The sequence below is a fragment of the Halichoerus grypus genome, chromosome 8 (assembly GCF_964656455.1).
Source record: "Halichoerus grypus chromosome 8, mHalGry1.hap1.1, whole genome shotgun sequence".
NCBI classification, from domain to species: domain Eukaryota; kingdom Metazoa; phylum Chordata; class Mammalia; order Carnivora; family Phocidae; genus Halichoerus; species Halichoerus grypus.
Window position 1 is genome coordinate 70,152,057 of NC_135719.1, and position 21,939 is coordinate 70,173,995.

A 21,939-nucleotide genomic window follows, 5' to 3' on the forward strand; every position below is an offset into this window, starting at 1 on the left:
GATCTACCTGACCGCTGGACCAATCAGCTAAAGTGGGAAGAGAAGAGAGTCATAAATCCTTGCAACCAACCGTTTGGGAAGCAGAAGAGGGAGAAATGCTGAGCAGAAACAATGTTAACTGATTATGAGGAGGAATGAGTGTGGTTTAGGCAGATACCAGCTGGGCTGAGAAACTGAGGATAAGTATGAATAGCATAGATGGAGTAGGAGATTATGGAGGGTTTAGACCAGTGGAATGTCTGGAGGCCAGAGGAATTTGGTGTTCAGCTCTGGGTGCCACGTTTTAAAGTGGAAAAAGACAAACTGTTGTGTCCAGAGTAGGGCAATCAGTAGACTGAATGTCAGTTTGTATAAGGGCAACAGCTATCGGGGGATATATGGGTTTGGAGGGAAGGAGTGAAAGCTCGAAGATAGCAAAGAGAACTCAGTAGATTTAGGGTTAGTGAGAAGAGGTTTAAGGAGAGGTTTTACAGCAAGGATTTCCAGCTTAGAAGGATGTGGGCATTTACAGAAACAGGGAACATAAGAGGAGTTAGGGTAAATACACATTCAGATTCAGACATATCTAATTTGAGATGCCAGTGCTGTATCTCACAGCTGGAACTGCTGTCCAGAGATTGGAATTGTATGCTGGGATTTACAGAAGGAGATAAAATTGTACGTAACTCATATCTGAAACTAGAAAAGAGGAAAGCGCAGTCTGGGTTTTGGAGACAACCCACATTTAAGGTTGTGGGAAGAGAGTCAGTGGAGGAGGCAGCTGGGGCAAGGTTCTAGAAGGTAAGAGAACTAGGCAAGTTTAGAGTCTAGAAAAGTCAAAAGCAGAATTTCAAGAAAGAAGAGGTGGTGGCGTGGAAACAAGTGGTGGAGGAAACTTGGAAAAGCCAATTGTGTTTGGTGAGGCCTTAACCTTGGAGAAGAACGGAGTTAACTGCCAGGGGTTACAATTCATTCAGATACTTGCTGAGAGTTTATTCCTGCTAGTGCAGTGCTAATTGCTGGGGACAGGAGGAGCAGCACAGTTCTGGACCCAAGAAGCTCACAGTGTGGCAGAGAAGTGGGAAGTGAATGAATACTTAAGATACAATGTTGAAAATGCTCAAACTGAGGTGTGCACAAGATACAATATAAGTCCTGCGGAGTGGGCGGCCCCACTGGGCGGGACTGGGCGAGGCCAGGAAGGACGGTTCGCTGTCCAGGTGCCTGGTGGGTCTCCTAAGATTCCACGGGGGCGATTCCAGGGGATCGAGTCCTCTGAGGCCATGGACAGCTCTTAGGAGGTTGCGGGGAGTGGCGGCACCGGGGAACCCTGGCGCCCCGGGGTGAAAGGACGTTCGTAATATTTGGGTCCTATTTGAAAGATGCGAGGTGGAGATGGCAGCCTGAAGGAGGGATGCAGAAAGGGAAAGATCCTCTCTAAATTCTCCCCCACTTTCTCACACAGAGCAGAAAAGATCAGGAGTGGAAGCCGAGCCCTTTGGGAGGCTAGTCGACCAAAAGCCTCAATTCGCCGGACTCCAGGAACCTTGTTACTCTGTTCCCGCCTGTACCTCGGCCGGAACTCTCGTGCCCCAAGGCTTGGTTCGGCGCCGGACTGGAAAAGCAGATGGACCCACACGAGGAAAGCGGAGTACCCGGTCGGGAAAAGCGGGGACCCGGGTGGAAGCCGCTCTCGGGCGCCGGCGGAGAGGCCAGCGGGCGCCGGCGGGCTGTCGGGGTGCAACAGCCGTAGCAGGTGAGGGTTGAGGGGGCTGCCTCGCCGCGGCATGGCCCGGACCGCTGCCCCGAATCAGATCGGGAGTTAAACACTGGGGCTCTAGAGTTTCGTTTTGCCTCTTACTAGCTGTGTGACCTCCAGTAATTTATTCTTGGAACCTCCTTTTCCTCGTCTCTGTAATCGGAATAATAACAGTACCTCAGGGCAGTTGTGAGGAGTCAATGAACTATACTTGGAACGGTTTCGGGCGCGTGGTCAGCCCTGGTATAAAGTCTTGACGACTACTCTCTTTTAACTCCGTGGGTTACGTTGCGGTCAAAAATGACCAACTTCAGCCCGGGGTCATCTAGTTGATGGGTTTTACTTTATGTTTATTGGTAAAAATACGGAACAAAAATTTATAATTCAAGCTATATTATTAGAGAATTAACAGCACTACTGAGGGCTTGGAAAATACGGTGAATAATATTAGAATCCCATCATCCTACATACGACTTTAAGGCTTTTTTCTTTTTTTCTCCCTCAAATCTTTTTTTGTCGGTACACTTTTATGTTTGTAATATTAGTATATATGCAATTTTGATTCCTCCTTATTTGCCACTTAGTGTAGCCTGCGGATGGGGTTCACGAGAATCATTTTTATGATTGTACAAATTCCATTTTATCAGATTATCATTTGTTTCCCAAATTCCTTTGTATGTAGAGGTAAAATTAATTAAGCACAAGCAGCGAGGGAAATTGAAATATTACCTATGATTCCAGGACCTCAGATCAACTAATTTTCCTGGTTCCCTTCTTTTTTTTTTTTTTTTTGGCGGGGCAGAGGGAGAAGCAAACTCCTGCTGAGCAGGGACCTCCCCGCCCTCCCCCTCCCCCTGGATCCCAGAACCCCAGGATCATGACCTGAACCAAAGGCAGACGCTTAACTGACTGAGCCACCCAGGCGCCTCTACCATTGGTCTTAATAGAGCTGAGGTGATTGGCCATGGATGTGAGTAGAAGTTAGGTCAGGGAGTTGGGCCTTGTGTACTATTTTAGGAGTTTGAATTTCTGGGGGAGGAATTGCTGACTTATTATAAGGGGAGTGCATTTATATTTAGACACATCCCTTTTATTGCCAGGCAAAGGATGGATTGGGAGAGGTAGAGATCAGAGTCTGGGAGATGAGTTAGGACTTTGCTACTTAAAGAGTGTGCAGTGGGCCAGTGATGAGAGCATCACCTGGGAGCTTGTTAGAAATGCAGAAGGTAAAGGATGTCTAAATTGAGTACCAAAGGATAAGTTAGCTAGGTAAAATCCACGGAGGGCACTCCTGGCCCGGGAGCAGCAATTTGCCAAGGCCTGAAACCCAGAGAGGGACTATCGGTTGGCACTTGTTGGACTGCAAGTGTTTATGGTTATTGGAGTAGAGAGTGGAATGTGACTAAGGTGAGGCTGGGGAGGTGAATGGAGGCCAGATCTGGAGGAGTCTTAGAGACCCTGTGGAGAAAATTGGGCTTTATTCTGAAAACCATGAGGGAGCCCTGGAAGGTGTTTTTTTTTTTTAAGATTTCACTTATTTACTTGATAGCCCGTGCAAACACGCCTACAAGCAAGGGAAGCAGGGGGAGAAGCAGGCTCCCTGCTGAGCAAGGAGCCCGTTGCAGGACTTGATGCTAGGACCCTGGGATCAGGACCTGAGCCAAAGGCAGACCCCCAACTGACTGACCCAGCCATCCAGGCACCCCCCTGGAAGGGTTTTAGTCAGAGAAGATAAATGATCAGTTTTGTGTTTTAGGCCCTTTTAGATGCTGAGTGGAGGGATGAGGTAGAGGTGGTGGCTGCAAGCCTGGAGGCAAGAAGCAGAGTACAGTGATTTAGAAGAGAGAAAGTGGGGATCCATTTAATGTGGGGCATGAGGGAGGAGGGGCATTCTAGAAGGATGAGCACTTTTGTGTTTTAGTTAGTGGTCTGGGGGCCATTTTGATGTAGACTCTTGGGCAATTGAGGCAGGTAAGCCAGATTGTTGGATTTTGGCATTTTTGAGGCTTTTTGTTTTTGTTTTCAGTGTACTGTTTAGTTCCTCATTCAGCTCCATGTTCTGACTAGTGGGTGAATTTTTGTTTGTTTTTCCTCTCTCCTGGTCTTTGGGCCAAAACAGGAGAACAAAGAACTTGGCATTGCATATTTTATTCCTTTTAGGGGTAGCTGGAGTAAGTAGAAGAGAGGACTGTTTAGCCAAAGTTGTTATTTTACAAGAGCTATAGAACTTATTGCTGATGTTTTCTTGTTGTTGTTGTTTGTTTATTTAAGATTTTATTTATTTATTTGACAGACACAGCGAGAGAGGGAACACAAGCAGGGGGAGTGGGAGAGGGAGAAGTAGGCTTCCCGCTGAGCGGGGAGCCCGATGCAGGGCTCGATCCTAGGACCCTGGGATCATGACCTGAGCCGAAGGCAGACGCTTAACGACTGAGCCACCCAGGCGCCCGTGTTGCTGATGTAGAGGCAGCAGCACGTAGTAGAAGGACTTAAGGCTAGGGTTGTAGTTCGAGCTTCCATACTGATTAGCATTGTCAGCTTAGGCAAATCACTTCACCTCTTGGTATCTGTTTCCTAGAAAAAGGAAATATCTACCTGATTTGTCTTACAGGAGCCTTGTGTGCATTCAGTCAGATAATATATGTCAGGTGGTTTGAGAATATTAAGATTGGCATTTAAATGTGATGGTATTGGTGTTTTTGTTTAGGTTCTAGATTTGAGGAGCTCAGATAGTAACTGATAGTCCAAGCCTTGCTACTCAAAGTGTGGACCTTGAACTAGGAGTTTGTTAGACATGAAGAATCTTGGGGGTTTATCAGACTTACTGGATCAGAGAATGCTCTTATAGCCGTCATTCATTCCATTTGATTTTCAGAAGAATCCCTTCAGGTAGGTAGAGCAGATGTTAACACAGCCTTACCCCCGAGGAAGTGGAGACTTCAAAAGATTAATAGCTTTACCTGAGGATAAAGAGGTTGATTAGGTTTAACAGCCTGAAATTGCCAATATTCACAATACTCATAACCTAATAAATGGGCACGTTTTCTGACTCCATATGCAGTGCACACTGTAGTCCCTCTTTTTGTAGACGAAGTGCTAAAATGTCAGTTAGCCTAGGTCTGGAGTGAATTAGTTGAATATTCTATTTTAGGAATCAATGATTTCTTTAAAAACCCAGCATAAGAAATTTTCTTTAAGATTGACACAACCTTTTGAAGCGCATAATTGAATTATTTTAGGGTCAGTAATTAACTCCATGAATGGGGCCTGTGTTTCTTTCCCTTTCTGCGTTTTTTCACAAGGCAGAGGGATGCTTTACATACAGTGCAAACAATATTCTGCTCATAGTAAGGCCCTGGGTAAATGTTGACAGAACTAGAAAATAAGTTCCTGAATTTCACAATACATGATCTGTGTTGCATTTGAAATTGTGATGCATTCATTGCTACCCTGGTAACTGTTCAATGTCTCTTCTGTTCTAGGTGGAATTGGGCTATTTGCTGAAGCTTCTTTCCCTCGTAGCCCAGGGAGAAATTTAAATTTGGACTTTATCTTACCATGGCTTTGGTTCACAGATTTCTGAATGGTGCTTATATTTTCAGACATTGTCCCAAGCCAAGTGCCTCATGTCCATTTTTGGGTACTCGTTTTGCAGACTATTGTTCTAGTAGTCTTCAGAAACCCGTGGCTGCTCCTGGCAAAACCTCCTCTCAGAGGAATTCTGAAGGGGATTTGCAAGGACATCACCAGAGAGAAGTTGCTTTGGATATAACCTCTCCTGAGGAGAAGCCTGAAGTTAGTTTTGATAAAGCAATTAAAGATGAAATAAAGGACCATTTTAGGCGTTTGAAGGATGATCTTGTGAATCATTGGATAGGCCCTGAAGGCCGCCCTCTGCATGAGGTCTTGCTGGAACAAGCCAAGGTTGTCTGGCAGTTCCGTGGAAAAGAAGATTTGGATAAGTGGATAGTGACTTCTGATAAGACTATTGGAGGCAGAAGTGAAGTGTTCCTGAAAATGGGCAAGAATAATCAGAGTGCACTGCTGTATGGAACCCTGAGCTCTGAGGCGCCTAAGGATGGGGAAAGTGGCCGCAGTGGGTACTGTGCAATGGTAGCCAGGAGTCCAAGGGTAAGTGAAGCCCCAGAGCCTCTGTTTTCTAGTGACCTGCGGTGAATTCCACTGTAGCACGAACCAGAGCACATGGCTTTGTTTCTGTAAATGAACACACCTGGCAGGCCGTCTGGGCATGGGGTTAAGTAATGACTGGGCACAGGTGTAAAGCAGAAGCATAAGGGGGAAGTGGTTCCTGACCAGGGGGTACTTGTTTCTGGGCATCACTCTGGGCCAGGGTGGGGCCATTCTTATGTTTGAGGAGCCCTGAGAAGTCAGACATTTGAGCAATGATTTGGGGAGATTTGCATCTTCTCTTTTTTTTTTTTTTTTTTAAGATTTTTAATTTATTTTTTGACAGAGAGAGACAGCGAGAGAGGGGACACAAGCAGGGGGAGTGGGAGAGGGAGAAGCAGGCTCTTCGCTGAGCAGAGAGCCCGATGTGGGGCTCGATCTCAGGACCCTGGGATCATGACCTGAGCTGAAGGCAGACGCTTAACGACTGAGCCACCCAGGCACCCCAGATTTGCATCTTCTCTAATAGACCACAGACCCTGTGATGGCCAGGGTTCCTTAGAGAAGATGTAGGGTTAGCCTGTGGCTTTTTTTTTTTTTTTAAGATTTTTATTTATTTCTCAGAGAGGGGGAGAGAGAGAGAGAAGAGAGCACAAGCAGAAGGAGAAGCGGGCTCCCTGCCGAGCAAGGAGCCCGATGTGGGACTCGATCCCAGGACCCTGGGATCATGACCTGAGCCAAAGGCAGACGCCCCTAAACTTTCTTTTTTTTTTTTTAAAGATTTTATTTATTTATTTGACAGAGACACAGCGAGAGAGGGAACACAAGCAGGGGGAGTGGGAGAGGGAGAAGCAGGCTTCCCACAGAGCAGGGAGCCCGATGTGGGGCTCGATCCCAGGACCCTGAGATCATGACCCAAGCCGAAGGCAGTCGCTTAACCGACTGAGCCACCCAGGCGCCCCGCCCCCAAACTTTCTATTTTAGAATAGTTTCAGTTTTACAGAAGAATTGTACAGATAGTACAGAAAGTTCCATATGCCCCTCACCCATCTTCTCCAACTGTTGCCATCTTATGTTGCTACAGTACATTTGTCACAACTAAGAATCTGACATTGGTACTATTAACTAATTCCAGACACTATTTGGATTTGACTAGTTTTTCCACTGTCCTTTTTTTGTTCCAGGATCCCATCTGGGACACCACATTACATCCAGTTGTCATGTTTCCTTAGGCTCCTTAGTCTCCTCTGGTCTGTGATAGTTTTCTAGTCTTATTTTTCATGAGGATTTGAGAAATCCTGGTCAGGTATTTTGTGGAATGACCCTCAATTTGGGATTTTCTGATGTTTTTTCTCCTGGTAAGACTGGGTTTCTGGGTTTTTAGGAAGAATACCACAGAGTTGAAGTACCGTTCCCATCCCTCATACCAGGGGTACATGCTAGCAACCTGACTTAACACTGATGTGTTCACCGTGATTACCTAGCTAAGATAGTGTTTGCCAGGGTACTCCATTAAGTTACTTTTTTTTTTTATTCTTTCCATACTCTGTTCTTTGGAAGCAAGTTGGTAAGTGCATCCTACATTCAAGGCACGGGATAGGGCATGGGATTAAGTTGTATCTCCTGAAAGGGGTGGTATTTACATAAATTATTTGGGATTCTTCAGAGAGGAAGATTTGTTTCTTGTCCCACATTTATTTTAGGCAGTCATTTTGTATGGACTCGCACTTCCGGTTATAATCCAATACTATGTTATTTATTTTGTTGCTCAAATTGTTCTAGCTTTGGCCATTGGCAGGTCTTTCAGGTTGGCTTTTGTCCCTTTGCCAGGCCTCCGTTTTTTTGTTTTTTAGCACTTTCTTACACTACAAGATGCTCTAAGCACATCTTGTATTTTCTCTGTCCCAACCCTAGAATTAGCCATTTCTTGAAGGAGCCCTGGTTCCCTTTTTTGGAGATCTGGGCGCTGGGTATGCTTGTTGCTACTGGGTAGACATTACTTCCAGGACCTCTCAGTGGACACAGCAGGAAATACAGGGATGTGTACCAACCCAGTGGAAACACGTCTGCAATTATTTCTATATCTGTAGTAAACTAAATATGAGTTCATACTGTGCTCTGACTCTAATCTAGTGCCATGTGGTTCATTCTGGGCCTCTCCCTCTTGCTTATCTATAATTTCCCTCTGTAATAGGGAGAAACCTGACTCCCATCATTTACCATCAGCTTACCTATTAATTTGACTCCAGTGTACATACAAAGCAGTTTCAGAACTTTTAACCTGTAACCCTGTGAGAAACAAGTTTACCAGCCAGAATACAATGTCGGTATATAGTTTCTTTTGTCTTTAGCCTTAGAGTTTCCAATCAGAACACTGATTTCCACAGTCACTTTGGTTGCCTCCTTTGTCTTACCGCCAACCTATGGCTTTTTGCAAATTTGCTGACCAGCTGTTGTTCCAGGGCTGCCTGGACAGGCCCCCATGCCTTGGCCTTGGCCACAGCCTCTGGATGTTTGCTTGGATATTGTGCTCTAAGGAGAAAGGCAAATGTTAGGAATAGTCTTAGGCTCCCTCTCTCCAGATAATGATGAGAAAGAAAGGTATGTGTTCTTGGAGAGACCTCTGCTTACAAAGATTTTTTTTTTTTTCAGTGCCTGAAATCCACAGAATGGATTTGGTCATTCTGCAGTAGAAAATAATTCTACAGCTAGATACACACTGTGGGGTATTGAAAATAGGTGATAAAATTTATTAAGTGTGCCCTGCCAGTCCTTGTGCTACTTTATATATGTGTGTGTGTGTGTGTGTGTGTGTATATATATACACACACATATATATATATATATAAAACTCTAAGGTGTGGTCATCCTCATTTTACAGATGAGGAAACTGAGGCTTTGGGAGATTTAGTAACTTGTCTAAGGTTGTACAGCTAGTTGGGGCACCTGGGTGGCTCGGTAAAGCGACGGACTCTTGGTTTTGGCTCAGATCGTGATCTGAGGTTGAGACCTGCGTGGGCCTCCGAGCTCATGTGGAGTCCGCTTGTCCTTCTCCCTCCCCCTCTGCTCTTCTTCCTCACCCCCCACTCCTGTTCCCGGTGTGTGCATACACTCTATTTATTTATTTTTTAAGATTTTATTTATTTGTCAGAGCGTGCATGCACAAGCAGGGGGAGTGGCAGGCAGGGGCAGAGGGAGAAGCAGGCTCCCTGCTGCGCAAGGAGCCCAATGCTGGACTCAATCCCAGGACACTGGGATCACGACCTGCCTAACTGACTGAGCCACCCAGGTATCCCACTCTTTCTCTTTAAAATAAAAAAATTAAATCTTTGCGGGCACCTGGGTGGCTCAGACGGTTAAGCGTCTGCCTTCGGCTCAGGTCATGATCCCAGGGTCCTGGGATCGAGTCCCGCATCTTCTCCCTCTGCCTCTGCCTCTCTCTCTCTCTCTCTGACTTTCATGAATAAATAAATAAAAAAACATTAAAAAAAAATTAAATCTTTGGAAAAAAAATTATACAGCTAGTAAATAATAGTTCATATGTGAGCCCTGCTATTCTTGAAATCAGATTATCTTTGAGACTGGTATAAATAAACACCTTTGTTAATTAACACTAAATTCCACTTTCCCTGAGAGAGACAGTTTTTAGTTAGTTAAGAATACAGATTTTGGAGTTAAAGGGCACTGGATCTACCACTTCCTAGTTGAGTGCTCATTTTCTTCATCTGTAAGATGGAGCACAATGATATGATAGTACCTATCTCACAGGGCTGTGAGGATGAAATTATGCCTGCACAGTGCTTAAGATAAGTTTTCAGTGGATGTTAGCTATTGTTATAAAACAGCAGTTTTAAAACTTGAGTTCTTTCATAGTTTTCTGATTTATGGGAAGGCAGTTGTCATGCCCACTCAGAATCCATTGCTCCATAGGACTGGGCGGGGGAAAGGTACATACAGTAATTTGTTTCCATTCATTGATACAAGTGAGTACCTACCACACGTCAACACTGTCCTGGGCCAATCACGTCTGGGATATTACCTTAGAAACATAAAACTGTGTCAGTATATATATATTTTTAAGATTTTATTTATTTATTTGACAGAGAGAGAGACCGCGAGACAGGGAACACAAGCAGGGGGGAGTGGGAGAGGGAGAAGCAGGCTTCCCGCAGAGCAGGGAGCCTGATGTGAGACTCGATCCCAGGACCCTGGGATCACGACCTGAGCCCAAGGCAGACGCTTAACTGACTGAGCCACTCAGGCGCCCCCTCTGTCAGTATTTTGTACTAAAATAAGAATCACCAGATTTATCTGCCTCCTTATGGTGGTGGAAAGCCAAAAAAGACAGAAAAATGCCTAGTGGATCCTTTTGATGCTGCAAAAGATGATGACTCACATTTTGCTAATAGTGGAAAATGAGATGAAATTAATTTTCGTTTCTGTACCGTAGGGCCCTTTTGAGAGAAAGAGGGCTTATGATTGGTCCCAGTTCAACACTCTGTATCTCCGTGTACGTGGAGATGGTCGGCCTTGGATGGTGAATATCCGAGAGGACACGGATATAATCCAGAGGAAGAATCAGATGTACAGTTACTTCATGTTCACCCGCGGGGGGCCCTACTGGCAGGAGGTCAAGGTAACAGCACAAGTCTTTACTGTGTATGAAAATGAAGTCTTGAGATCATGGTTACACTGTAGTTTGTTTGTTTCACTTGTTTTCCTTATTAATCCCTCTTGGAAGGTGTGGAAAGGGAAAGAAGGAAGATGACCTAGGGGTGAGATTTATATAATTGATTTTTTTCTTTCATTAATATAAATGTTAGTTTCCTAACCAGTAAATGTTTTTTATAAAGATGTGGCCAGTTCCATGCTAAGTCATGGGTACATCTCTGCTCTGGGCTCAAGTAGATGCTTAAGTTTCTGCCATATCCCCTCTTCCAGGCAACTCTACTAAAAAGGCTCCCTTAAGAACAATAAATGCTTCATATTTCACAATCATGAAATTTTTATTCCTTGGTAATAAAGTACTTTGTCAGAAGAAGCTTTGAGAAGTTAAAAAATGTTAACTTGGAGGAAAATAAGTAGAAATTCAGGGAATGAATTTCAACTGCCTAGTCTTTTTTTTACACTTACTGAAAGGTTTTTAATCCATAAACTCAAAAGAAAGTCCTCATTCTGCTTAGACTTAAACCTAAGGGTCATTCTGGATTCCTTTCTCCCTCATCCCACATACAGTCTGTTAGCAAATCTTGTCACCTATTCTTCTGAAATACACCCAGAGTCTGACCATTTCTGGCCATCTCTCCCACTGTCACCCCAGTCCAGGCCCTTAGATTACTACAGCAGCTTCTTTATTGATGTCCTTTGTTCTCTTGCCCCCTAAAATCCACTCTCCACACAGCAGCCAGAGTGATCTAAGGCATAATGCACATTACATCACTCACATGCTTAAAACCCTCCAGTGGCTTCCCCTTACATTTAGAATAAAGCCCAGACTCCTTAACATGGCCTACTGGGCCTATAGTATTGGACCCTGTCTTTATCCTCAGTCTCCCGCCTACCTCCCTCCTCCATACTAGCCCCTTTTCTGTGGGTCAGACCCAACAAGCTCACCTCCATCTCAGAGCCTTTGTACTTCTGCTGATATGCTCTTCCCCCATATCTTCACCTTCCTCTTTCCTGTCATTCATCTCTCAGCTCAAAATTCACCTCTGAGATGCCTGACCTGCAGCTGCAGTTGCACCCTCTAACCCAGTCACTTTGAGTAACACTACCCTGTTTTTTGTTTTTTTGGTTTGCTTTTAAGATTTATTTGAGAGAGGAGTGGGGAGGGGCAGAGAGAGAGAGAGAGAGAGAGAATCTCTCTAGCAGACTCCCTGCTGAGCTCAGAGCCTGAAATGGGTCTTGATCTACGATCCTCAGATCCTGACCTGAGCTGAAATCAAGAGTCAGACACCTAACCAGCTGAGCTACCCACGTGCCCCTCTGTTTAATTTTTTCATAGAACTAATTACTAGGTAAAATTACTTTGTTCATTCACTTGTCTCTTTGTTTATTGTCACTTTCTACCCTTCTGCCCTGGAACATAAATTCTGAGAGCAAGGACCTTGTCTGTATTATTCATGGCTATTTGTCCTGCACCTGGAACAGTGCCTAGCATATAATAGGCACTTGATACATATTTGTGCACTAATAAAGAAACATAAAAAAATATTATTTATGTAACACTTGTATACAAATAATATATATACTGAATTATGAAAACAAGGATTTCATATAGAAAATTTGGAAAACAGCAAAAAGGAAAAAAAATGTAGTACCACTACCCAGAGGCAAACTACTTCTCATGTGTACCTTTAGATTTTTGTTTATACTTTTTTTTTTTTAAAGATTTTATTTATTTATTTGACAGAGAGAGAGACAGCGAGAGCAGGAACACAAGCAGAGGGAGTGGGAGAGGGAGAAGCAGGCTTCCCGCGGAGCAGGGAGCCCGATGCGGGGCTCGATCCCAGGACCCTGGGATCATGACCTGAGCCGAAGGCAGACGCTTAACGACTGAGCCACCCAGGCGCCCCTGTTTATACTTTTTAAAAAATTTCTTAACAAAAATGGTATTGTGTCAGTGCTGTTTTATAACATATATTGTTTACTGAATTTTATATATAACTTTCTGCTGAAATATATTTTTACATCATTTTTAATTTCTGCATATTTTACTGTATAAGTAGATGAGAATTTACCTAGTTCATTCTCTATTATTGTACATTTAAATTGTTTTCAGAATTTTTCACTGTTGTACCAAACTCTGAAGTAAATATCCTTATTTTCTTAGGATATATTCTTACAAAGAACATTCCTAGAATAAATGATATATTTTTAAGGCCTTTGCACATTGCCAAATTATTCTGTAGTATTACCATTTCATTGTTAACAATTACTTTCTTCCCTGAAAATACATACAGTCCTAATCTTTGTCTGGAAAAAATAGTTGTTTGCAACAGCTCTCTTTAAATTATTGAGGAATGCGCGCCTGGGTGGCTCAGTCGTTAAGCGTCTGCCTTCGGCTCAGGTCATGATCCCGGGGTCCTGGGATCGAGCCCCGCATCGGGCTCCCTGCTCAGCGGGGAGTCTGCTTCTCCTCCCTCTCCTGCTCCTCCTGCTTGTGCTCTCTCTCCCACTGTATCTTGCTCTGTCAAATAAATAAATAAAATCTTTAAAAATAAATAAATAAATAAATTATTGAGGAAAAGTGTTGGGGAAGAGATTTTTTCTTTAATTGAAGTATTATTGAGGTACAGTGTTATATTAGTGTCAGGTGTACAACATAGTGATTCAACATTTATATACGTTACTCAGTGCTCACCACCATTAAGTGTGGTCACAAGAGGTTTTATTTTTAAGATTTTATTAATTTGAGAGAGAGCGCGTACATGAGCAGGGGGAAGGGGCAGAGGGAGAGGGAGAAGCAGACTCCCCACTGAGTGGGGAGCCCAATGCTGGGCTCGATCCCAGGACTCTGAGATCATGACCTGAGCCAAGGCAGACACTTAACCGACTGAGCCACCCAGGCGCCCAAGAGGTTTTTAATTAAGAGTTACTAATCGGTGTTTACTTGTTCATGAATAATTCTCCTGTAGTAAATAGAAGTGAGATGCTCAAATATTTACTCTGATTATAGAGAGAAAACAAAAATGATGGGAAAATTACATAGTTTACTGTCACTTGTAGAGAAAGAGCAATTGTGCTTCCTTTTCTTTTATACAAGATTTAATGTTCCTTCTTAGCTTTTTTTATCCAGCTTAAAAAAATCCAGGTAACTACCTTGGTGTAGACAGCAGTCTTAGAGAATCATGTGTCAAAAAGAAGAGATTAGTTTGAGGGGATGGTGCAGTATGTGACACATGACAAGTAGGTAGCCTTGATCCCATTTCCAAAATATGTTTTGTTTTCTTTTTTTTTAAAGATTTTATTTATTTTTGACAGAGAGTGTGTATAAGCAGGGGAAGCAGCAGGCAGAGGGAGAGGGAGAAGCAGGCCTCCTGCTGAGCAGGGAGCCCGACACGGGGCTCGACCCCAGGACCCTGGGATCACGACCCGAGCCGAAGGCAGACGCCTAACCATCTGAGCCACCCAGAGGCCCCTCCAAAATATGTTTTGAATAATGAGGTAGATGAAGTGCCAAACTAGGATGCAAAATGAGAAACTGATTGCGGGGGGTCCCCTCCAGGTTTGTTTGACAGGAATGCAGAGAGTAGGTGAAATAGGATGTGACCGTATATATGTATGTATTTATGATTTATTTAGATTTATTTATTTTAGAGTGAGTGAGCATGAGTGGGAGTGTAGAGGGAGAGAGAATCTCAAACAGACTCCATGCTGAGCGGGGAGCCTGATGCAGGGCTCCACGCAGCGTACCACCCTGAGATCATGACCTGAGCAGAAACCAAGAGTCCAGCGCTTAACTGACTGAGCCACCCAGGTGACCCTGGATATGACTGTATTTTAATCTGCTGTGGAAGCAATGTGATCTTGTATAGTGGTGGGTTGGAATCTGAGTTTTGAATCGAGTTTGTTTTTGTGTTAAGTGCTTTTGGTGATAAATAATCTGAACAGCACAATTTTTTTTTTTAAAGATTTTATTTATTTATTTGACAGAGAAAGAGAACACAAGTAGGCAGAGCGGCAGGCAGAGAGAGAGGGAGAAGCAGGCTCCCTGCTGAGCAGGGAGCCTGACGCGGGGCTCCATCCCAGGACCCTGGGATCATGACCCGAGCCGAAGGCAGACACTCAACCAACTGAGCCACCCAGGAGCCCCCACAATTTTTTTTTAAACATTTTTATTTTATGGTTCAAAAATCAAAATCTAAAATGATGTACAGTGAGAAGTCTCACTCCCACCCATGTCCCTGTCCACCCTTTTCCTGCCCACCCTCTAGTAGCCACTTTCAGTATTTTCTTTTGTAGCTTGGCAGTTTCATTATGTACAGATGAGCAAATGTAAGTACATACTCTTATTTTCTCCAGTTTTTTTTTACTCAAAAATAAAAATAGCATACTTTATGCATCTTCTGTGCTTATTTTTAAAATTTAAATCCTAGGGGTGCCTATGTGGCTCAATGGTTAAGCGCCCGACTCTTGATTTTGGCTCAGGTCATGATATCAGGGTCATGAGATTGAGTCCAGCATCAGGCTCTGTGCTGGGCATGGAGCCTTCATAGGATTCTATCCCTCTGCCCCCCACCCCTCTAAAAATATATAAAATAAAATAAAATTGAAATCCTACATAGCTTCCATATCACTATGTGGAGTTATTCTCTATTTTTTTGTTATTATATGGAAATCCTGTAGTTGATTCCTCTAATAATAGATACTGGGTTGTTCCCAATTGCTAAAAGTTTATTAGTTTTTTTTTTTGAGGGGTTTTTAAAATTTGTGTTTATATTGTGGATTCTTGTCTAGATCCCCTTCACTAATATATTGTAGAGGTCTTCCTTCCCATTGTATCCTGTGTAGATCTGCATTAAGAAAATAGCTGCATAGTATTCAGTTGTATGCATGCACCATAATTTAACCATACTCCTATTTTTCCTTTTTTTTTTTTTTTTAGAAAAAGCTACATCTTTATGTATTTGTCAGAGTTTATAACATATAAGTGAAATAACATATAAGTGAAATTGGTAGGTCAAAGTTATGGCATTTCATAATCTGCTAAATATTGCCATTAGTTTTCTACATAAAACATTACCATAAAGTTAGCAGCTTCAAACGGCCCATGTTCATTAGCTCATAGTTCAAAAGTTCAATAGGTCATGAGTTGGGGCTCAGTATACCTGGGTCCAATGCTCAGGGCCTTAGAAGGCTGAAATCAAGGTGTCACCTGGGCTGCATTCCTTTCTAGAGGCTCTGGGGATAGGATCCACTTACAAGTTCGTTGTAGTTATTGGCCAGATTCAATTCCTATGATTGTAGGACTAACATCCTGGTTTCTGTACTGGTTGTCAGCTGAGCGCCCCTCTCAGCTCCTAGAAGCTGCCTGCAGTCTTTGCCATTTCACTTCTTCTGTCTTCAGAGCCAGCAGTGGATAATCTGCCCCCAAGGAGATGCTTTTAACCTCTTTTGCCAGTCAACCTATGGGCCCAAGTGATTAAGTTGGGCCTACAGAGGATAATCTTCCCTATATTAAGGTCAGGTGCTTTGGGACCTTCCATTTGCAGAGTCCCTTCTCAGCGGCAGAGGTTAGGGTGGATACCTGGAAGGTGTGTGGACACAGAAGGTGGAAATCTTGGGGCCATGGTGGACTCCTGCCTCCCAGTTGCGGGTCACCCTCTAAGAGTTGTATCAATCTACACACCTACCAGTAGTATACAAGTGTGCCCGTTTCTCCCCTTCCCCATGTTTCCATTGGTTGTTAAATCTTAGTTACCTGTGAAAGCTTTGTGGATACTAGTTTTTGTCCATAAATATTACAAATACTTTTTTCCTAATTTATCCTTTGTCTTTGCTGTCAGAAGTTAAATTGTACTCTTATCGTTTTTCCTTTGGGATTTCTGGCTTAGAAAGGTTTTCATCTGTTTTCTTCTAATACTTATTATTTTTTAAAAAATATATCTATGATCCAAATGCCTAGCCACTTGTCATAACTGCATATATTACAATTGTTAGAATTAAACTATTATCATTGCAATTCCATACAAATGCCTCAGCTGCTTATATTTTAGCTCTGAAGTAAATGGTTTCTCTTTTCAGATTCCTTTCTCCAAATTTTTCTTCTCTAATCAAGGAAGAATCCGGGATGCCCAGTACCAGCTTCTGCTTGACAAGGTAACATTTTCCTGTACTTTGACTCAGAACTGTTAACTTCAGTAAAACAAAACTCCCGTGAGGATGATTTCAGTCCATTTTTGAGGGTTGGCAAATGAAAGATGAAAATTCTTATCAAGGCCTCCCCTGTTATTCCACGCAGAGGTTGACTCAGACCTCTTCTGTGAGCCAAACCCCCCGCTGGGAGAGCTTTCACTATGGTCATCTTTTCAGCCTGCCTACATTTTATTTTAGCTCTAAAATAAAAGAACAGTATTCCAGTTCAGGAGGGCTTCAAGGAACCTCCATTAGACATCCATGCTGTCCTAACCAGTCTTAAGTGGCACTACTTTTTCTTTTTTTTTTTTAAGGTTTTATTTATTTGACAGAGAGAGAGACAGTGAGAGAGGGAACACAAGCAGGGGGAGTGGGAGAGGCAGAAGCAGGCTTCCCGCTGAGCAGGGAGCCCGATGTGGGGCTTGATCCCAGGACCCTGGGATCATGACCTGAGCCGCAGGCAGACACCTAACAACTGAGCCACCCAGGCGCCCCAAGTGGCACTACTTTAAAGAGAGGAAGAGAAAGTAGAAAGAAAATCATCCCTGCACTTCCTCTTATGATTTGCTATATGGCATAGGAGAACTATGGCATACTTGCTCAGGGCTGATAGTATAAAGACCCAGTTATATGAATCACCTCATGGAACTTGAAAACTCCAGGAACAATGTCAGTATATGAGATTTTGATCAGTTTCTCTATTTTAAATGTAGATCTCTTCTATTGGATTCACTCTGGCTGATAAAGTGGATGGTCCATTCTTCCTAGAAATAGATTTTATTGGAGTGTTTACGGATCCAGCCCACACAGAAGAATTCGCCTATGAAAATTCTCCAGAGCTTAACCCAAGACTTTTTAAATAGAAATGGTAATTTTGTACTACCAAACTAAGTAGTAGTATTATCCATGATGACAGAGACAAAATAAAGTACTTCTTTAATGGCTTCCAACCAATGGCTGGTATGTATTCCCTGGGACAAATCTAAATGCTATTGTCAAGAGGGGCCACACAGAGGGAGACATAGCATGAACCTAGGTTCTAAGCTGTAACTTAATACAAGTCCTGATGCGGAGGTATCATGTAAAGAACTTAACTGGTTTGGGTTAAAATGATTCATTAGGAACAATTCCCCTACACACATAGGCATTGCCAAAGCAAGGAGTCCTCAAGATGACTGTTGATGTCTTTCTCCTACTCTATTCCTTGTAGGTTTCTTGTGTTTTCTAATCCATCATTTAAGGAAAGGAGATTGCTAAAGATTGCTATGCAATTCAGTGATTTTTAGTATATTCAGACTTGTCAGCTTTACCACAAGCTAATTTTAGAAAATTTCTATCTATCTATCTGTCCTAGAAGTAACCTTAACACCCCCCACCCCCAGGTATCTACTGCTCTACTTTCTCCATAGGTTTAGCTTATCTGGATATGTTGTACAAAGAGAATCATATGTGACCTTTTATGTCTGGTTCTTTTCACTTAGCATAATATCTGTGAGATTCATCCATCTTGTAACATTTTATTAATACTTTATTCCTTTTTAGTGCATCATCATTTTTAATTTATTAATGGACAGCTGGATGTTCTCTACTTTTTGGCTACAATGAATAATATTCCTGTAAATATCTGCCTAGAAGTTCTTATGTGGACATGTGCTTCTCTTTCTCTTGGGTATATACCTAGGAGTAGAAGGTCATGTGCGTCAATGTGACCCATGCCATTGTTGGGTAATGTGGTAGACATATTTAAGAAGCCATCAACCTGTTTTCCAAAATGATTAGATCATTTTACCTTCCTAGCTGCAGTTTATTTGACGGTGGTTTAATTGATGTGATCTCTGCTTCTCAATAGCAAAATGTGAGTTTATTCAGCACCCGGGAGTATGCCAATGTTCTGTGGGCTCGTGTATGTTTAACAGTAAGTATAACAGAGTTGGACATGTGCTGTGAAAAATACAAGAGGAAAACATGGTCATTTCTTAGGGTGAGAAGAGGTGGTCAGGACAGGATGCACAGAGTATAAGTAAACTTCTTAATCTTAGCTGGTCAACTCAATCATGAATTTATTTACAAAGAATCTACCACCATGAGAAAACATTTATGAAAATCTTAAACAGTATAAAGCTCTGAAGCTCCACTGAGGTGCAACAAACATGGCTATGAGGCTAAGCAACTCTAGTCTTTTCCATAAAGTAAGATGTAACTCTGACAGAGCATATTAATCCTTGAAGCAGCAATCCTCAGATTTCAGTATGGCCCTGTATATTTTTAAGGCTAGAATGAGCTATAGAGTTTTTAAGAATATATTGAGTGACAGAGGGCAATTCCATCAAGTGATTGGAACAAACGTGCATAGGTAACAAAACACTTCACATAGGTAGAATATTTATGCCATTACCAACCCATTTGGTTCCCTGTTTCATTAAGACGACTCGATCCTCTGGAGGAGGATGAGGTGGCTTTCTCAGCTTGTTAGTGGTTTAGGTTCTACTAAAGGTTGTGGTAGAACTACCTACCATCAGGTTAATGCTTCTGTCTGGAAGAGGATTCCAGTTCTGTCAGCAGAGGGAACTTGACATTAAAAATCTAGGTCAAGAATCTATAGGATGAGTCTCATTAGAAAACTGAATTGTACAGAGACTTAGATAAAAACCATTTCAAAGAATTTGTGAGCTTTACGGTCAATAACAACTTTCCAGGGATGTAGTATGTGAAGAGAACCACCAACACTACGTAGATAGTGAACACAAAGAGCAGAAAAAAGTCTTTTGACTAAAGTGGGAAAGACAGTAGAAAAATATTTACAATAAAGAAAGGGTTCAGAATAAAATACTATTTACAGGATGTTAAAAAATTAATCTTCAGCCATAATGAGGCCTCTTCGAGCTCCTAAAACCTTTGCTTTCTTCTCCTTCCGTCTTTGCTCATGTTGTTTCCGTTGTTCCTCCCTAAAGAGGGGGACAGGTACACATTAGGGTCTAGTGAAGCTCCACAAAAGTCCACTTTAAGTACCTGTCAGACTAATGTCCAAGCTTAAACCGACATCCAGTATACTTGTACAAAACACACTCTTATAGGATACTGTGCTCTAGCTAGTGGGCGGTCTATGGAAGCCACATCTCTAAGTCACTTGTGTTAAAGGGCTAGAAAGTGGTATTTTCCTTTTAATGTTAATGTAGCATTCTAAAATTAAGCATGGAACTGGAACAAAAGGCACCTCGGTACCTTAATTTGTTTATATATATATATATATATATATTTAAAAGATTTTATTATTTATTTGACAGAGACACAGCAAGAGAAGGAACACAAGCAGGGGGAGAGGGAGAAGCAGACTCCCCGTGGAGCAGGGAGCCCAATGCGGGGCTCGATCCCAGGACCCTGGGATCATGACCTGAGCCGAAAGCAGATGCCTAACAGCTGAGCCACCCAAGTGCCCTCCTTAATTTGTTTTAAATGAGAAATCTCTACCTTTGGAAATCAGATGTCAAGCTTAAAAATCCTATAGTCTGGTGAAGTGCTAGAACTAGGGTCTGCTGACCTAAGCCACTGTATGTTTCTGGAAGGGATTGGGGATTGGTAGGAGGGGTGCGGGAAGGCTAGGTTTATGTTAAAAAAAAAAAAAAAGGGGGGGCGCCTGGGTGGCGCAGTTGAAGGCTCAGTCTGCCTTCAGCTCAGGTCATGATCCCAGGGTCCTGGGATCGAGCCCCGCATCAGGCTCCCTGCTCCGCGGGAGGCCTGCTTCTCCCTCTCCCACTCCCCCTGCTTGTGTTCCCTCTGTCTTGCTGTGTCTCTGTCAAATGATTTTTTTTTTTTTTTAAAGATTTTAAGTAATCTCTACACCCAATGTGGGGCTCAAACTCATAACCCCAAGATCAAGAGTCCCATGCTCTTCTGACTGAGCCAGCCATGTGCCCCTATGTTAACAATCTTAATAGCAAATATAGTTAGTAAATGTCTTGGTGGCAGCTGGATATAGGCAAGTCACATGATGGGTAATCCTGTATCAGGATGGTTTCATGCAGGGAATCAACTCAACCAGGACCAGCTACAGCCCACAGCAAGCTCTGGCTTTGGTTTTCACACAGAAGGAAGCCTGTAAGGATCATCTGGGGATTTCTTCTGGGTAGGTCCTTGAAGCCTAATAAGCCTGGTTTCCCTGGGGCTGAAGAATTTACACCTGGGCCCTTGGATTGGCGTCTGGAGGGATATCCAGGTACACTGTTTGGGCTGGTAGGTCCTGTGAGAACATGGTACCCTTCTGTGTCACCTATGGAGCTTCGGAAACTGTGCAGCTGCTTGGGCCTCGCCTCCCAATTTCTGAATTAAAAACCACTGGGGGGGGAGGGGCCTAGGCACATGTATCTTCAGGAAGTTTTATGTGATTCCCCGACTACCCTTTCCTTAAACACCGCTATTACTGAACCTCTCTACCTCAGAGGCTTTGCTTTTATAGTCTTTCAAAATTAAAATTACTATAGAACTGGATAATTATGTACTCACCTAGTCTGGAGAGGAGGTTGTTTGTAAGTTTTCTTGTGGAAGCTAACTCTGTTTACATGCTCCTTCAGAGAATTATTTTCTTTAGATTGACCCCATGGTTTCAGCTTGCCTAGTTTAGGAGAGACAAAGATTTAAGAAGATTCTTCTACTTTTATTCCCAATTTTATTCTCTTCATCTGAGGCTATTTGCTTGCTATCAATATTTATACTTTATAGACATTTGCCACTATATTTCTATTAGTTTAATTCCTATTCCACAAATATAAATGATATAAATCGTATTTTTTTCCCTCTAAAAATAAGTTGTTTTTTTTTTTTTTTTAAGATTTATTAAGAGAAAGAGAGCATGTGTGCACACACGTCCTGGAGGGGCAGAGGGAGAGGGAGAAAGAATCTCAAGCAGACTCTGCGCTGAGCACAGAGCCCGGTGCGGGCTCAGTCTCATGACCCTGAAATCATGTCGTGAACTGAAATCAAGAGTCGGATGCTTAACCAACTGAGCTACCCAGGCACCCCAGGAATTCTTACTATTTTAAAGCAATTTTAGGGGCACCTGGGTGGCTCAGTCCCTTAAGCATCTGCCTTAGGTTCAGGTCATGATCCCGGGGTCCTGGGATTAAGTCCCACGTCGGGCTCCCGGCTCAGTGGGGAGTTTGCTTCTCCATATGCCTGCCGCTGCCCCTGCTTGTGCTGACAAATCTTTAAAAAAAAAAAAC

General features: G+C 42.9%; 2 protein-coding genes across 5 annotated transcripts in view; one reads left to right on the top strand and one right to left on the bottom strand.

Moving 5' to 3' along the window:
• The first annotated feature begins 1,461 nt into the window (after positions 1-1,461).
• Positions 1,462-17,673, top strand: NDUFAF1 (NADH:ubiquinone oxidoreductase complex assembly factor 1). Its single transcript, XM_036084227.2, has 5 exons — positions 1,462-1,735; positions 5,221-5,869; positions 10,317-10,502; positions 16,613-16,687; positions 17,437-17,673. Exons 2-5 carry the CDS (start codon positions 5,297-5,299, stop codon positions 17,584-17,586), a joined length of 984 nt encoding a protein of 327 aa, XP_035940120.1. The 5' UTR covers positions 1,462-1,735; positions 5,221-5,296; the 3' UTR covers positions 17,587-17,673.
• A 102-nt stretch (positions 17,674-17,775) lies between these two features.
• The window catches only part of NUSAP1 (nucleolar and spindle associated protein 1), a 35,673-nt gene continuing 31,509 nt past the window's right edge, over positions 17,776-21,939 (bottom strand). For all 4 annotated transcript variants that reach the window (XM_078079522.1, XM_078079520.1, XM_078079521.1 and 1 more), the window contains 2 exons: positions 21,224-21,332; positions 17,776-19,668 (listed from right to left, as the gene is read on the bottom strand). In XM_078079522.1, coding sequence (XP_077935648.1) covers positions 19,575-19,668; positions 21,224-21,332 — 203 coding nt within the window. In that variant the 3' untranslated portion in view covers positions 17,776-19,574. The remainder of the gene's footprint in view (positions 19,669-21,223; positions 21,333-21,939) is intronic.